Source organism: Alnus glutinosa, chromosome 6, assembly GCF_958979055.1.
Source record: "Alnus glutinosa chromosome 6, dhAlnGlut1.1, whole genome shotgun sequence".
Lineage (NCBI taxonomy): Eukaryota > Viridiplantae > Streptophyta > Magnoliopsida > Fagales > Betulaceae > Alnus > Alnus glutinosa.
Window position 1 is genome coordinate 29,120,518 of NC_084891.1, and position 19,119 is coordinate 29,139,636.

The following is a 19,119-nucleotide window of genomic DNA, read 5'->3' on the forward strand; positions in this document are numbered from 1 at the left end:
TCTACAAAGGTGGCATTCGTTAACAGGTCCAAGTACACGTATGTTCGTCTTGAAATGTGGAAAAGTTGTTATGGATAAGATAACGGAGTCATGTGAAGCTGTGTTTATTTATGGAAAAAGTATACATAACCCCCTCAAACTACCATCACATTGTCAATGTATCCTCAAATTACTAATTGTGTCAATGTTCCCCCCCCCCCCCCCCCCCAAAATTACCAAAAAATGTCAATGTCCCCCTAATGACAAAAATACATTTAATAAAATTATTAAAATAAAATAAAAGTAAAAAAATTATTAAAAAAGTATAAATTAACAAAAATTTATACAAAAATAATAAAAAAAAATTAAAAACTAGTTTTCTTTTTTTTTTTTTTTTTTAAAAAAAAAAACTTGTTTTTATAATATTGAGTTTTTTTGGTTTTTTTTTTTAATTTAATAAAAAATGGTTTTTATTTTTTATTTTTTTTTGTTTTTGTTTTTAAAATTGTTTTTTTATAATTTTCAGTAATTTTTTCGTTTGTTTTTTTTTTAAAAAAAAAATTTTCTTTTTTTATTTATTTATTTTTTAAATAATTTTTTTAGTTTTTAATTTTTTGGTCACTTTTTTTTAGTTTTAGTCCCCCCCCCCCGAATTTATAAGGACATTTTTGCCTTATTCAAAAAAAATTTAGGGTCATTTTTGTCTTTTTGTTGGTCTTAGGGGGGACATTGACATTTTTTGGTAGTTTGAGGGGGAATATGGACACAATTAGTAGTTTGGGAGATACATTGATAATTGAATGGTAGTTTAAAGAAGATATGTGTACTTTTCTCCTTAATTTTTTTTTTTTTTGTTCAAGTAAACCGCGCTTATCTCATGTATATATAAAAATTTGTAGATAACGACTACAGAAACACATCTTAAAGCTAGGGAAAATTCAACATTTCCACTTTTCTTTAAAACACATTAAATGCAGTAAGCTTTGTTCTCAAATCGATTTTCTATCAAATTTCATAACACAACAAAATAAAGGACAAGTATGGACGGTTTTTTCTAGACGATTTCTAAAAATGTCTAGAATTAAAATTTTACAGACAGTTTTTAAACAACCATATGTAAATAAATAAATATGGACGGTTTGAGTAAACTGTCTGTAAAAAAAATGATGACAAAAATCGCATGGATTAAAAATAAAAATAAAAATTATTAATTATGGACGGTTTGAAAAAAAACTGTCCGGAAATGTAAATTTTCAGACGGTTTTGATCAAACCGTTTATAAATTTATGGATAGTTTGGGACAAATCGTTTGGGAATTTACATTTCCGGATGGTTTGTTTCAAACCGTCTGAAAATTCAGAGGGTAGTCAAATGACACGGATCAACACCCTCAGCTGTAGATTGAAACACCATCAACGGCTTAAACACGTCTAAAGAAAATGACGCGGAATAAGAAGAAGAAGAGCAAAATGTGAACCCAGCCCCTCTAGCTGAACCCACATCGCATATTCACCAAGCAAAGAAGGCGTACAACCCCTCTGAACCCCACATCGCAAATGTGAACCCCAGCCCCTCTGAACCCCAGTCGGCCGACGACAGTCCTGAGGCTTTGCTATTCAGTGACTTTTTTATTTGTTTTGGATCAAAAGGGTCTTTCCTTTTTGGGCTCATTAATTCACACGGGCGACAGAATTTGGCCGGAACGGCGGGATTGAGACGACAGGAGAGAGTGTCAAATCTGTCAAACCCACGCGCGGTGTGCGTGGGTTTCAGGCCAGATCTGGCGAGATCGTCTGGGTTTCCGGCCGGATCCGGCCAAAACCCACACTTAGCCTCTCTCTCTGACTGGATACACAGAGAGAGAGATCCAGTCGAAATACGAATACCACGTATTTCAGCCGATTCTCTCTTCCTCTCTCTCTTTCTCTGTCGTAGGCCGGTGTGCGTGGGTTACGGACCTCTCTTCCTCTCTCTCTTCCCCCATCGCCGTCCGGGTCTCTCTTCCTCTCCCCTTCTCCGTCGTCGGCCGGCGTATGAAACGTTCAAATCATATATTTTTTTTTTTGGAAAGGTATCAGACCATATTAATTAGTTTTAATATCAAAAAAAAATTAATATAAAAATTAATCGAAACAAGAAAAAAAAAAAAATTAAGTCTAGACGGTTTTGCCCAAACCGTCTGGAATTCCGGGCGGGTTTATCCAAATCGGTCAGAAATTCATTTAGCAACATTATATGCTAGATGGTTTTTCAGCATTTCTGGATAGTTTAAAACCATCCAGAATTTATTATTATTATTTTTTATTTTTTGTAGTGTAATTTGTGTTTTGAAAGAGTCCTTAAAAAATTATAATTCTAATCTCTACTTAAAAACTATGAAAATGTCACATCATAAAAAAAGATAAAAAAAAAAAAAAAAAGAAAAAAAAAAGAAAAAAAAAAGGGATGAGTGATGGCTCACAGCCACCCTGCCCCTCTTTTAGGGTGGTGGATTGCGGCCGTGAGCCACCTCCAACAACAAGAGGTGCCATGAGCTGAAAGACAGGTCACCTTGTAAAATTATGAAAACTTAAAGATTAATTTTGATTTTTCTAATAAATATAAATATATATTTATACTTACAATATTTAAATGACAACTACTAACCGAATATGCATATTGAAGCACAGTGCATAGATGACATTTCTCTTAGTAAGCAAATCCCATAAAACATTTGCGGAACATTAAGGAGATATCAATAATTTACGAAATAGAGAGTATTTTCTTCCATTACAGACATGTTTTTGTTTACTTTGATAATTAGCACATGACTAGCATTTGCATGTTTAAGTTGTAAGAGATGTATTTTGTATTATTCTTTTATAGTTTTTTTTTTTTGGTAAATTCACTATCAAATATGTAGAACCCACTTGTAGTCTTATAAATTTAATCGTTGATTTGCACATCAATTTACATATATGAACAAAAGATATGCAACAAACATTTTTCAATCGCTAGCTTGAAACATTTGCATAACATCAATGAAATGTAAATAGTTTATGAAGAGAGATGATTTATAAGTATTTGCTTACGTTCTGGTACAAATGGTTTAATTAGTATTTGCTACTTGCGATGACTTAGAAATTTTTTAAGGCATGTTTGGGTGCCAATTGTTTTTCAAATACTTTTTAAATACAGTTTTTAAGAATTAAATTTTAGACAGGTTTTATCCAATTTTTTTTTTTAATTTTTTTTTAGGTTTTCTAAACAATTCAAAAATAATTTCAAAAAATAAAATTTTTCAATATTCGCAATTTTAAATATTTTTTAAAACAATCCACCTAAGTAATGGATATATTTTATTATGAATTACAAAATCGTTGACCTTGACGATTGGCAAATGCATGACAGTATTGCATGCTTTAAATTATGCTTACTCCGCGCTTACCAAACTATTAGATTATGAATTCTCAACTCTTGTCTGTGAACCTCGACCTCGAGGCTAGATACATATCCCTTGCATAATCATCGTTTGGGGGTCAAATTGAAATAAATAAATAAAAAGGGGTTAAAAAAACTAAAAAAAAATAAAAAATGGACATTGACATTTTTTGGTAGTTTGATGGAGAATATTGACACAATTGGTAGTTTGGGAGATACATTGACAATTGAGTGATATTATTTAATATTTTTAATTATTCTTTTCAAAAGATCTTGACCCTTGAACCTCGAACTAAACTTCTAACTCCGCTGCTGCTTTAAAACTCTCCATCACGTGTGAGCTCGAACTCTATTTTAATAGGTATAACCCAACATGTTAAATATTTAATTGAAATGAAGTGAATTGTTAGAGTACGTTCGAATTCATGAACTTTGACTTTGATACTATGTTAAATCATCACTTTTCTTAAAATTTTAAACTAATAGCTCATTTAATAAATACTTTAATATAGTCGACCTAACAAAAAAATTTATATAATATTCAATCACAAAATTGTATGGGAACCACGACATTCTAGTGGGAAAAGGATTCACTCCATTTACTTATAAAGGAATGGCATAGTTGTCTTTTAACATTTTCATAAAATATAAAAAGATAAGTGTAACCCTCTCCCCTCCCCCTCCCCTTATTATCACTTCTCCCAAAAAACATCAACTTCAAAACATTCTTAACATTTTTTACTTTTTATATGACATCAACAATTTTTTATTATTATTTAAATAAAAAAACTCACTACAATACAATTTTTTTTTTTTTTTTTTTTCACTTTTTCATACAAATTATTTCTACTTTATATCACATCAATCATTTTTTATTTTCACCAAACAAAAAAATTTTTCCTTTAACGGGCGGGGAGGGGAGGGAGATTAGTAATCGCGGCCTAAATTGTGAGAAACATGGTGAGGATCCAAATTCATTCTTAATGGGGGACCACGCCAATCGAAAGGGAAAAATTCAAACATCTGTTAGTGCTGACTTTTAGTGGCCAATCATAAAGGCATTAGTTAACAGGTCTATTAAGGCGGCGTTCGTTAACGATTAGCACATGCATTGCTTTCGTTGACTTTGACGATTAGCACATGCCTATTGACAAGTGTTTCATTTTTTATTTTTTTTATTTGTTAAAATTTAATAACCATCTTAAAAAGTTAAGATTAGCGATAAGAATCAATAATCAATAACCATATCGCTTGTACAAGCCTAACTGCATAACTACTTTTTAATGCGGTTATAAATAATCGTTAATCGCTTAAGGTGGAGCGATTAGCGGTTTTAGGGGTAGGGGTAAGCGGCTAATAACAACCGCTAGCCGCCTACCCTTATATATAAATCATATAAATATAAATATTTATACTATATATATTTAATATATATAGTTCATCAAAATAAGACTTAAAATAATAAATAAAAAGAAAAAGAGAATACATTCTCAACCAGAAAAGGAATTAAAAAAAATAAAAAATAAAATCTGCATCGATTAGGAGGTTGTACAACACGAAATGGGTGTACCTTTGTATCACCGCTTTGTGTTATATTTTGTTTGAGTAATGCTACACATCATCCCCTTGTCCTCATTTTGTCCTCCCAAATTTGATGTGGCTCTTAAAATCACCATTAAATTTATGATAAATCATTATTGAATTTTGATCCAATGGTGATTTTAAGAGCCACATCAATTTTGGGAGGATAAAAGGTGGACAAGAGGATGATGTGTAGCATTACTCATTTTGTTTTATTCTTGCCAAGTTGTTATAAGCTGCATGCTTTGGTTGGTTGAGATATGTTACATGCACATCACTTGTATATTTTTTGTATATCACCTTTTTAAATCAACCATTGGATCTGTAGGACCCACGTGTGAATTTTTGTGAGTCCTACAAATCCAATGGTTGATTTAAAAGAGTGATGTACAAGTGATGTACAAAAATCATTTCTCTGGTTGGTTATAGAACAAACGTCTGCTTGTAATCAAAAGATAGTCTCTGTATTGATCATTTGTTTCATTTATTTTATATATATATATTTTTTCACAAGTTCATAAATCGTCGTTGCTTAATTTAATTAGAAAAAAATTAAATTAAGCCAAAAAACCATTTCAAAAGGTCCAAAAGTCAATATATATATATATATATATATATATATATATATATATATATATATATATATATATAAAGTAGTTATCAGCCGCGGTTATAGGTTTTAATAACCGCTAACCACTGGTTAGCGAAGCAGTTGCGGTTGTTAAAATTGAATAACCACCTTAGATGATTGCAATTAGCAGTTAGAATTAATAATCACTAATCGTAACTGCTTGTACAAACATGACGCGTAGCTTTCCTTTCCTTTCACAAAAATTCAAAATTTGTGTTGTCACTAGAGCTGACTTTTAAGGGGTTCGTTAAGCGGTCTATATACGAGACGTTTTTTAATTGTCTACAAAGGTGGCATTCGTTAACAGGTCCAAGTACGCGTATGTTCGTCTTGAAATGTGGAAAAGTTGTTATGGATAAGATAACGGAGTCATGTGAAGCTGTGTTTATTTATGAAAAAAGTACACATAACCCCCTCAAACTACCACCACATTGTCAATGTATCCCCAAACTACTAATTGTGTCAATGTCCCCCCCCCCAAAACTACATTTAATAAAATTATTAAAATAAAATAAAAGTAAAAAAATTATTAAAAAAGTATAAATTAACAAAAATTTATACAAAAATAATAAAAAAAATTAAAAACTGGTTTTCTTTTTTTAAAAAAAAATAAAAAAATCTTGTTTTTATAATATTGAGTTTTTTTGGTTTTTTTTTTTTTAATTTAATAAAAAATGGTTTTTTTTTTTTTTTTTTAATTATATATATATATATATATATATATATATATATATATATATATATATATATATATATATATATATATCTGATTACCTTTTGGGCCATCTTATAATTAAAAAATTGCATGGGTTGTTGGAGTCTTCGGGCATAATCCATGTGAAATTTAGCTTTGGTGGAAAACAAACTTTAAAATCAAATTTGGACTTGAAAGGAAATAAGTGGTTGATGTGATATAAAGTGGCCTGGAAAGAATTTATGTGACAAAGGGAAAAAGTTTTGTTTTATAGTAAATTTTTATTTTATTTTAATAATAATAAAAAATGATTAATGTGATATGAAAAATAAAAAAAGTTATAATGTTTTGAAGTTAATTATTTTTTTTGAGAAGTGAAAATAAAGATAGGGATTATTGTGTTGGTTATCAAACATACCCGTTGTTTAGTTCTTGGTGCGTGGTGATGATGGCATGTATGCGCATGCATCTACCATATCCACTCCATAGAACCACATGGGCCTGATGTAAACGGACCCAAGAATTTAAAGATTTGCAAATGGCTGACGAGAGTCGAGAGGCCAACCACCTCAACATGGTTTATTCAAATAATGCAATGTCCTTCATATGTATAGACGGCCAAAAATAAGTCAGCCCAATATAAAAGAGAGTTGGTCATATAAATTTTTTTGTAAGCATTACTTAATTATTTACTTTTCACTAAAATGTCTAAGTTGGATAGTTTTCTTTTAAAATGAGTTGAAGAAAAAAAAAAAATTAACGTAGTCGTAGGCAAAGTCCAAAAAAGGCTACATCCTGTTTTTTTATTTATTATTATTTCATTTAATAATGTTTACAATACAAAATATTCTTATTTACAGGAGATTTGAGATAGGTGAAAATAAAGATAAATATGCATAACAAATCAAAATGATTTAATTACCATTAAATCTAATTACAATCAATCCTATAAAGTAATTATCCTTTTACCTAGCATATGTGGAACTAGATAATATATTCTAACACTATTCACCAGATATTTAAAGTCGTTTTTAACAAACTAACAAGTGAGATTTCTCACGCCATTCATGTTGCTGCATGAACATTGACTTCCTTTTCTTTTTTTCTTTTTTTTTTTTTTTGGCCTTTTTGTTTTAGGTAAGTATGAACATAGACTTTGAGATATATGATAGACTTTGAGATACATGTAATTAATTCACATTTGTTTCGATTCTAAAAGAGTGTCAATAACAAGAGAAGTTTTAAATAATTTTCTGTCTATCTTTATATATATATATATATATCTACTCTGAAAGTCAAAAGTCATAGTAAACGCAACAAAGTTGCTGAGTAGTTGCAAACCTTGCTGACATTTCAAAGGCAGAACGGTACGTTGTTTGGCGTTTCTGTCTGCAGATCATCCATGCATGTCGATTTCACATTCCAACGACTACCGTGTTCATGAAGATTTTGGGTGTTTACGGGTCAAACAAGAGAAGCATACAAAATTTGAAGGGAAAAGTACTAATATCGTTAGCGTGGTCTCCAAATCATCATGATCGATGGGAATGGTGGAGACCGGATCATGCCATTCATCCATACATTCAGCATGAAAGCAATGTTGGCATTCGGAAATAAGCTTTGGCGTCTTTTTCAGCCGGTACTCAGACAGGCACTATCATCAGGCTCTCACCGATAACGGTTTTCGATCAACAGGACTCTATAGTACGGGCCATTTAGAGTACAATGATTTTTATATTATGTGTAAGAGTAAGCTACATAATATACTTTTAATTTATTTTATTGAGTTGATGTGATTTTTATTTTATTCGGCTGAAGTAATACTGTTTTCAAACCTTTGAATTTCTTTGAGCATGATTCAAAAGTTGATGTGTACTGTCACATCAGCCTCGCGAGATGAGATTCGGTATAATATATAGCATTAATTACAATGTGTGTTCTGTGTTCATTTTAAAAGATGACAATTGAAAACAATAAATTTAGGGTTAAATATTATTTAGCTCTATCAACTAACAATCATTTTTTTTATGAAGTACTACGAATTGACAAGTGTTATAATTTAGCATTTCAAACTGTCAATATGTTATTATTTAACCACATCCGTCAATTTTGACCGTTATGTTTGATGGAAAATCAAAATTGACCAAAAGTTTTGAAAGTGCTCCCATTTTTACTATTGAAAAAATCAAAATTACCCTTTATATTTATTAATTAGTAAAAAAAAATGAAAGAATACGAAGGGATTACTTTTTTTTTTAAAAAAAAAAAAAAAAGAAGAAGTGTTTTTCTACTAATTAATAAATAAAAGAGGCAATTCTTGTTTTCCAATTGTCAAAATATTGACATTTTCGGAACACATTAGTCGACTTTGATTTTTTATCCAACATAACGGTCAAAATTGACGAATGTGACTAAATAATAACATATTGATAGTTTAAAAGTCAAATCATGACACTTGTTAGTTCATTATAATTCATAAAAAATGACTGTTAATTGAAGGGCCTAAATAATATTTAACCCATAAATTTAAGAATATTTTGATCTAACACATTCGTCAATTTTGACCGTTATGTTGATGAAGGGGACATAAACAAATGTGTAATAATTCTTATGATGCACAACCCGTTTTCCATGAGTTTATTTAAGAATCTAATTATGATGCATGTACAACCCAAATAATTTTTAATATTTTCTACCTATAAATGTATACATTTGATATATAAAATTAGGGCCGGCAATTTTGACACGACACGACAACCCGACACGAACACGACACGAAATTAGCGGGTCTAGGTCTACATTAAACGGGTTTGGGTCTTAAATGGGTCTACCCGTTTATCTTAGTCTGGAGGGTCGGGTCGTGGGTCACCCGCCATAAACGATTAAACTTTTTTTTTTTTTTCCCAAAAAAAAAAAGGGGAATGGGAAATTCCGAAATTGGGATTCGGCCTTCGCCCTTTGAAAATGATCTATTTTGGAAGAAATCAAAACACAAAAGTGACAAAACCGGAAATTCGGAAAAGTGAAAACCTACTTCTTTCTTTTGTGGTTTTCCCTTCAACCTCGCCGCGCCGCCCGTTCTCTTATTCTTCAATTTTCTTTTTCTTCAGCTCCCGAGCTCCGCTCCGCCGCCCCTTCTTCTTCCTCCCGCAAGGCCCAATCGGAAACTGGACCCGCTCGACGCTCTCTCTCTCTCAGTCTCTGCTCTCCGCTCGGTGCTCACTGCCCACTGCCGACATCTCTGCTCTCCGCCTCTCCCCGTCTCTCTGCCGCTCTCTCTCCTCTCTGTTATAATGTTTTGAAGTTTTTTTTTTTTTTTTTTTGGAAGAAGTGAAAATAAAGAAATCGATTATTGTGTTGGTTATCAAACATACCCGTTGTTTAGTTCTTGGTGCGTGGTGATGATGGCATGTATGCGCATGCATCTACCATATCCACTCCATAGAACCACATGGGCCTGATGTAAACAGACCCAAGAATTTAAAGATTTGCAAATGGCTGACGAGAGTCGAGAGCCCAACCACCTCAACATGGTTTATTCAATTAATGTGATGTCCTTCATATGTATAGACGGCCAAAAATAAGTCAGCCCAATATAAAAGAGAGTCGGTCATATAAATTTTTATGTAAGCATTACTTAATTATTTACTTTTCATTACAATGTCTAATTAAGTTGGAAAGTTTTCTTTTAAAATGAGTTTAAGAAAAAAAAATTAACCTAGTCGTAGGCAAAGTGCAAAAAGGCTACATCCTGTTTTATTTATTTATTATTATTTCATTTAATAATGTTTACAATACAAAATATTTTTATTTACAGAAAATTTGAGATAGGTGAAAATAAAGATAAATATGCATAACAAATCAAAATGATTTAATTACCATTAAATCTAATTACAATCAATCCTAGAAAGTAATTATCCTTTTACCTAGCATATATGGAACTATATAAAATATTCTAACACTATTCACCAGATATTTAAAGTCGTTTTTAACAAATTAACAACTCGTTTTTAAAGTCGTTTGTTTTTTTTTTTTTTTTTTTTTTTTTTTTTTTTTTGGGCCTTTTTGTTTTAGGTAAGTATGAACATAGACTTTGAGATACATGATAGACTTTGAGATACATGTAATTAATTCACATTTGTTTCGATTCTAAAAGAGTGTCAATAACAAGAGAAGTTTTAAATAATTTTCTGTCTATCTTTATATATATATATATATATATATCTACTCTGAAAGTCAAAAGTCATAGTAAACGCAACAATCAAATCTCTTTTTATATTATGTGTAAGAGTAAGCTACATAATAAACTTTTAATTTATTTTATTGAGTTGATGTGATTTTTATCTTATTCAGCCGAAGTAATACTGTTTACAAACCTTTGAATTTCTTTGAGCATGATTCAAAAGTTGATGTGTACTGTCACATCAGCCTCGCGAAATGAGACCCGGTATAACTACTCGAACATAACTTTTTTTTTTAATTTTATCTCATATTTTTTAAACTACTCGAACATAATTTTAAAAAATAAATTCTCGTAATATTCACAATTTTAAATATTTTTAAAAACATCCCACACCAAACGAGCCATTAAATAATGAATTTTGAATTCCAAAATCGTTGACCTTGACGATTAGCAAATGGATGACTAGTGTTAATTGAATGCTTACGTTCCCAAAATATATGAATTCTGAACTCTTGCCTGTGAACCTCGACCTCGAGGCTATATATATTACACGTACGATCATTGCTCAGCACAACTCCACTCAGCACCTATTTACTACATACTTGCGCTGCTTGTGAAAATCATCCTTAATTTTGTTGGCTTTCGATCCATATCTGCTTGAAGGAAAGATGAAAATGGAGATCGAAATTATTTCCAAAGAGTGCATCAAGCCCTCTTCTCCAACACCCCCTAACCTGAAAACCTACAAGCTATCCCTGTTGGACCAGGTCCATTCATCCATCTATATTCCTGTGATCCTCTTCTATCCCATGAACCAAAGCATAAGCCATGATGTTGTTGATATTGTCTCTCAAAGATCACAGCTGTTAAAGCAATCCCTATCAGAAACCCTAACTCGCTTTTACCCACTTGCTGGCAAAGTCAAAGATGATCTCTCCATCGATTGTAATGACGAGGGGGTTTTATATTTAGAAGCTTATGCAAACTGTCACCTTGTTGACTACCTCAACCAGCCTAATCTCGCATCATTGCAACAATTTTTACCGCAACAGATGACTTTTACAGATCCAGTTGCGGGAGATTATGTAGCTATGACAAAAGTGACCAGCTTTGCATGCGGCGGTTTTGCCATTGGTATCCTTGTTTGCCACATGGTCGCTGATGGAACTGCCTTCAGTGCATTTCTCAATGGTTGGGCAGCCACTGCTCGTAAGGCCTCTGAAGCTGTATGTCCTAATTTTGATGCCCCATCAATTTTCGTGCAAAGCGATGCATTCTCTAAAGAAGCAGCTATGACTACGTTTGCCAAGGCCTACAAATCAGGCAGGTGTATTGTAAGGAGAATTGTGTTTGATGCCTCAGCCGTTGAGTCACTTAAAGCCAAAGCAACCAGCTCAAGCGTGCAAAACCCAACAAGAGTTGAGGTTGTGTCGGCACTCCTATGGAAATGCTTCACGACTGCTTTCAAGGCCACTTCTGGCCTTCAAAAGGCAACCTATATGACCCATTCAGTGAATTTCCGCAGAAGAGCAGATCCACAATTCACAGACTCTTCCATGGGAAATTTATTTTGGGGAGCAGGCGCATTATGCATGCCCGAGGAGAAAGATTTCCCGTACATGGTGAGCAAGCTTAGAGAGGCCATAATGAAAATTGATGCTGATTTGGTAAAAAGCCTACAAGGTGATGGAGGGCTTTCCAAAGTTTGTGAGCTTATGAAAGCAACGACTGAAACACTCACAAGAGTAGAATCTTCTTATGGAATGGATTTCATTGCGGTTACCAGTTGGTGTAACTTTGGTATGTATGACATTGATTTCGGGTGGGGAAAGCCGATGTGGGTAAGCAGTGTTGGTTCAAGCGGCGATTCGGAGACAGTGTTCCCGACATCGATAATTCTAATGGATACAAAATCCCGCAATGGAGTAGAAGCATGGGTTACGTTAGAAGAAGAAGATATGACTATGCTACTACAAGACAAAGAGCTACTTGCTTTTGTTTCTTTGGATCCTAGTCCCATAAAATAAAAAATGGTATTTCTCACCTATGGCAATGAATTAATATCATTGTCCTGTGATGTCGGCTTGATCATGCGGCCGGCCGGCCCTTTTGTTTTGCTTGTTTTTTTTTTCTTCTTATTTTCTCTTGATCGATCATGGTTATCAACAAATAAATGCAAGATTTTGTTCAATGGACCATATCGTCCATAATATTTACCTTTTTAGAGCACGGTAGTATTGATGTGTCCAAAAATGTAATTGACTGCATGCCCTGCAGTAACTTTCTCTGTCTATTTGTAGGTAGCACAACCCTCCGACCGCTCAAAATTTGTGTATAATCGGAACTTACTGTGGAATTTTACTACTAAAGAGCAACGCACCACAAGAAAAGAAAGCACATGAACATACATCTAATTCAAATAATAAAAATTACCCTTAATATGAGAAAAAGGCACTCAAGTTTTATCTGATCGAATAAATGATCAACAGTTTGAACAAATATTTAAGAGGTATTATTATTATTATTATTATTATTATTTATATATATATATATATATTTTAATGAAAGGTAAACCGCAAAGGCTTATAATTAGAAAGATGTTTGTAAAATTGGCAAGGTGACGAAACAAAGTAATCATCACGTGAATAGTATTAATCAGACCCACGGATTAATTAACGGTAAGCGCGGCGTAAAAACCAGGTAAAATTGCACTTGAAGAACCCCAATCCAAATCCACAGCAAACGAAATCCAGATAACAAGTACACAATCCACTGCCTCGCCCAATCCTCTCAACCCACGTGTGGAAAAGCATTCCAACACCATCATCTCCCTGTACGAACTCGGCTGACTAAACCCCTGTCATGTCGCTCTCTCTCTCTCTCTCTTCCCAATGCGTCGTACCCTGCCCCCATTAAAAGTTCCTAATTTTCTTTTTACTTAGAAAAAAAAAAAAAAAAATTCCTCATTCTTTTTTTCTCACATTTTCTTCAGCCCCCAATTCAGAACCAGAAGAAATTAATTCACACAAAATTTAACAAGACAGAGATCGTTTGTGTGAGTGACCCGTGTGGTAAGTAAATGAATTTCAGTTAAGTTATGGACGAAAATTGATTTTAAAGGGTAAATTATTATTTTTACCTATCACAAAAATTTATGAATTATTTTTTATACTACAAAAAATAATTTGTAAACTAAGTCAAACATATGAAACAATTTTACATTTTTTCCAATTTTAAATTTCCTTGCTATCAATCCAGACGGCTTGCAATTATCCTTACATTGCAATCTCATTAAGGACCCTGGCCTTTTGGCCACTTGTAATGTTTCTTCCTCCCCATATTGCCGCAAATTAATTAGTTAAGGCTTTCTTTTAAATGGGTCTGACTTTTTTAATTAAATGATTTTGATTAGAATTGATCTATATAATTTTATATTCATGTTTCGACACAATTCGAACCCGACATAATGTCTGACAAATTTTGATGTCATGACCTGTGAGCTCGACACAAGCCTAATACAAAATTAATGGTTTATAAATGAAATGTTTGACCCGTTTAATTAAATTGGTTGGGTTAGGGTCGACCTATATAGTCTTATACACATACTTTGAAATGATTTAAACTAAACATGCGAACAAGAATTGTCACCTTTACGCATGGGTGGATGGTTGGCTTTTCTCAACTAACTGCCTAAGATAGTGTGGCTAGTGGTGATAAAATAAGCGGATGCGATTAATAACTACTAACCGTCTATCCTTATATATAATAGAGAAAAACAATATCGTTTTGGTAAGGTTTCATACTAAAACACAAAAACATGTTCAAAATAATCCAAAAACCGTCTAAATCAAGCTCTAAGAAGAGGCCAAAAAAAGGTTAAAAAAATAAAAATATGTCCCAAAAGCCCTTATCTGGCAGGCGTTGCTGCAGTGCAGTTTGGGCATAAATAACTACTAATCAGTAGTTACTCAAAATCATTAACTATTTAAGGCAGTAAGGTTCGCATTTAGTAGTTAAAGACAATAACTACAAACTATTACTACATGTACAACCCTAATTAGTACTACTGCTATACACATATCATTGATTTTAGGAGAAATTTCACAAAAGGGTATCGAACTATAGACCATTTTGAAGGAAGAATACTAAACTTAAAAAACAGTCAAACCCGATAATTCAATAACCATAAACCCTCACTTTAGGGTATTCCGTCTGGTTTAGGCGTTAAAACCATACGGAATCACAATCACGTGACATACACGTGACTTACTTAAACCACACTACCCGTTTTGCCCATCTGCTAAATAAAAACGACGTCGTTCTCACATTGTCTCTTCACTTTATCAACTCATGCAGACAAACTTCTCTTAGGCGCACACTAGCCATGGCTGCCCTATAAACCGAGCCCACTGCCAAAAGCAGTGACAACGAGTCGCCCATCGAGGAGATCCATCCAACGATGTCCAGCTACGACGACCCAAGCCTCCCCATGCGAACCTTTTGGACTTGGTTCTTGGCCCTACTCTCGTGCGGGTGCGCTCCTTTCCTTTCTCAACACCTTCTTCTAGTATCGTACCGAGCCGCTCGTCATCTCCATGATCTCAGTCTAGGTCGGGACCCTCCCATTGCCAGAGCACCACAGGGCTTGGTTCTTGGAATGATAGATTTCAAAGATTTTGAAAATTTTATGGAGAACAACTTTAGCTGAAAAAACAGAGCATCGGGGAGAGCTCGACGTGGGTCTCCAGCCACTCCTCCAACGTGTTCGTCGATTCCGCTAGGATTGAGAAAGTCGTTGACAGTATTGGCCCTATCCTGAAAGTGGAATGGGATTTCGAAGGGATTCACTACTTTGACAATGGTCAGCCCACGGTTCAATACCTGTTTGTTCTGGATACTTTGAATTTTTGCTTTTGGCCTGATAAGGATTTAAGTTATGATCATTTAGCATTCGGGCTAAAGGCAGCTTTACAGAATGACAAATCCCTGTTTAGTTGCTGGTTTGTTGTTTTGGTTTTTTTCAAAGCTTGTACTCTCTCTGTTTCGATGGAACTTTGTACAGTTTTCTAATTTATATAGTTTCACTTTTACTTATTCATCGAAAAAAAAAAAAATCACCGGTCCTCAATTACGTGAGCTGTTGAGATGGCCTAGACCACTTCCTTTGGAGGATGAAGAGTGGAAGATGTCTCATTGGAAGGCTCATGTCTAAGAGGTGCATGCAAAAGGAAGTCTTTCGACTACTGATGTCGCGGTTGTGGAAGACTGTGGGCAATGTGGTGTTCAAAGAGCTTCATGAAAATCTCTGGCTTATTGAATTTTCCACAGAGTCCGACAAGCACCGAGTTAAAGATGGATGACCATGGTTGTTCAATGGCAGTTTCCTCGTGCATAAGGAGATTGAAGACAGCATTCCACCAACACAAATGGACTTTACACATTCTCCATTCTGGGTCCAAGTGCACGACATGCCTTTTGTGTACAAGAATATTGGGGCAACCTTAGGAGCGGTGGGGGACGTGGACGTAACGGGAGATGGAGTTGGGTGGGGTCGTTGCCTGGACATTAGGGTCCACCTGGACTTGACAAAACCATTGAATAGGGGACGCACACTCAACCTCAATGGGAAATCTGTTTGGGTGACCTTCAAATACGAGAAGTTACCCCAATTTTGTTATACGTGTGGACGAATCTTCCATGCACAACAGAGTTGCACCGGCAGAGGAGGAGTCTGGTTAAATAATGATGCACCAGCCAAGCAATGGGGGATTTGGTTGAGAGCCGATGATCTTCGGTACAAGAAGAGTGGACCAATGTGTGCAGACTCGAGGCCAATCGGAAGCAAAAATGGTGGGAAGGCTTCCTCTAAAGATATTCTAAATACAACCCACGTTCTTCATACACATTCTTCAGCCACGTGCATGCCAAAGTGCTTGCCAAACATACACGTGTTCTATAAGGGTCATCACCATCGGCATGTGCAAGATCCGCTTTCCACGTCTCCCTTCTCTTGGCTCTTCTTCGGCCTTCACCTTGCTGCAAGCCTCATGAGATCAGACACCTTCCAGGCCATTCTCCACACTTGTCTGCATATTCTTGTAAGTGTTTCAATCATAGTGTCCACTTGTATGTTTATCCCAGGGAAACAAGGCACAGCTAGTAGATCTCATGTTTACAGGGCGGGCCACACGTATGGGTCCTGGCTTCGTTTTCGCATGTAGCCAGTGAATTTTCTCACCCTTTCTTCATCAACTTAATAACTGGGACGTCGCCGATGTTCTGTCGGAGACCGGACTTAGATGAGACGGATGGTGGAGATCAAACGACGTCGACGTGGGAGGTTGAAGGTGGCATGGTTTATGGTTTTTGTTTTCAATTTTTTTTTTTTTTGAGAGAAAGAGTTGAGGGGCAAAACGGGTAGTGTGGCTTAAGTAAGTCACGTGATTGCGATTCCGTCTGGTTTTAACGCCTAAACCAAACGGAATACTCTAAAGTGAGGGTTTAGGATAATTGAATACTCGGGTTCGACAAATTTTGAAGTTTAGTATCCTTTCGTCAAAACGGCCTATAGTTCGATACCCTTTTGTGAAGTTTCCCCTTGATTTTAAGTTTTTTTTTTTTTTAGTAGTAATAGTAGTAAGAGTAATGATTCACTGCCACTTAAATATACAACTTTTCACAATCTTGCCTATGTGGCAATGTGGTCTCTCACCTTAATTTATTTTTAAAAAATAAAAAAATTCAAAAAGTAGTGGGAGACCACCTTGCCACATAGACAAGGTGGTGAAAAGTTGTATCTCACTACAAAAAAATTAGGTATTTAGGGTCTTTTTTTTTCACTACCTTTTGCAAAAAGGTTGTGAATTGCATAAAATCACTACCTTTTACAAAAATGACTTCTTTAATTGCAGAGTATCACTACCTTTTACAAAAATGACTCCTTATCTAAGAGATAAAGTCCTATTTTAAGGAAGCCGTTAGAATCAGGGTCTTTAAGTCTTTTTTTCCTACTACCCTTCAATAAAGTGATGTAATATACAGAGTTTTAACTACTTTTGGATGAATATTACGCTGCCTTATTAGAAAGGTCTCAAAATTCTCTTGAATTTCGTCAGAATAAAATATTACTCATTGAAGAGATAGATTAAAATTAATTTGAAATACATTTTCGTGGATAATTTTTTTTATTTTTAAACAAAAGAAATTTAAAAAAAAAAAAAAATTCCTAAATAGCCATATGATATGATACAGTCAAGAAAGTTTGAAACTTGACCATTGGAGCAATATATCCTAAACTGACGTCCTTGTTCTTTCCAAAAAAAAAAAAAAAAAAAAAAAAAGTAAAAACCTAAATAGGCAATAGCCATCTGATATGATATGGTCAAGAAAGTTTGAATTCAAACTTGACCATTGACCAGTTATTTCTCCTAAAACTGACGCCTGCTCTTTCAAAAAAAAAAAAAAAAAATCCTAAATAGCCATAAAACTGACGTCCTTGCTCTTTCAAACAAAAAAAAAAAAAAAAAACAAAACAAATTACGTCCCTGCCTATTCACTAGAGTCATGAGTACTACAAGTTAGATGTGATGATGATGAGTCATTTCTCAGAGGACTTCAAGTCCAGTTTGAAGACTCAATCTTTTAAAAAAAAAAAAAAAAAAAAAAAAACGTAGAAGCACTACTTTCGTAAAAGGGACGTGCGTTTGCTGAGTCCTTCTTCAAAGGACTTGTACTCAAGTCCGAATTCTCACTTTCGTGGAGGACTGAAGACGTGTGCTGGCCAGAGTTATCGTCGTGGGTTGAAGACGTGAAGGAATGAAGACGTGCTACACGCAAAGGACGTGGGTTGAAGCCGTGATTAAGCTGAAAGACGCAGGACTTGCAGACGATTTGCTATGTGTCGCTAAGTATCCCCACGATGATATAAGACGCCAGGTATCCCACGTTGCCATGTATTTCGTAGAAACGGGCGGGTGAATTTTACACTTCCCGCTCGATCTCTTACTCTGCCTTGCTAGCCTCCCTCACTGATAACAATATCAGTGCATAGCAAGTCGCAAACAGCCAAAAAAATCCCTCTCCACCACCGTTGTGTCTAGACGTCGTCAACTTGGATCGCTAGCTAGCTGCCATTTAAAAAATTCTGTGAGTTTCTCCTCTAGCTGATCTCTTTCATATTCCATCCTATGATTTCTCTTTATTACAAATGCTAGTGAGATATTTGGGAAAGATGACGCTGTAGTTCTTATTAGATTCTGGTTTAGGTGTAATTAGTGTATTTGGGTTATAATTGTTAACCGGTAGAACATATTTCGTCCTTGCATTTCTCTTGATTACAAATGCTAGCTAGTGAGGTATTTGGGGAAAATGGTGCTGGATAACTATTACATTCTGATTTAGGTGTAATTAGTGTATTTGGGTTATAATTGTGAACCAAGCATGCAATAAATCATCATGGAGACAATTAGAAATTCCCAGAAATACAGCATGTAAATGTGCAATATATGTACTGCTTCCGTGAGAATTTTATCATGCAAACACCCTATAATCTCTAAGCCTAACCAAAGATCATTATAAAGTTATGTTTATCCATTAAATGCTGCCATATATACTCCTCAATTCTCTGAAAAT

At 34.4% G+C, this 19,119-nt stretch overlaps 1 protein-coding gene across 1 annotated transcript; it reads left to right on the forward strand.

Moving 5' to 3' along the window:
• The first annotated feature begins 11,050 nt into the window (after nucleotides 1-11,050).
• On the forward strand, nucleotides 11,051-12,712 carry LOC133870243 (stemmadenine O-acetyltransferase-like). Its single transcript, XM_062307329.1, has one exon. It carries the CDS (start codon nucleotides 11,157-11,159, stop codon nucleotides 12,513-12,515), a length of 1,359 nt encoding a protein of 452 aa, XP_062163313.1. The 5' UTR covers nucleotides 11,051-11,156; the 3' UTR covers nucleotides 12,516-12,712.
• The last annotated feature ends 6,407 nt before the right edge of the window (nucleotides 12,713-19,119 follow it).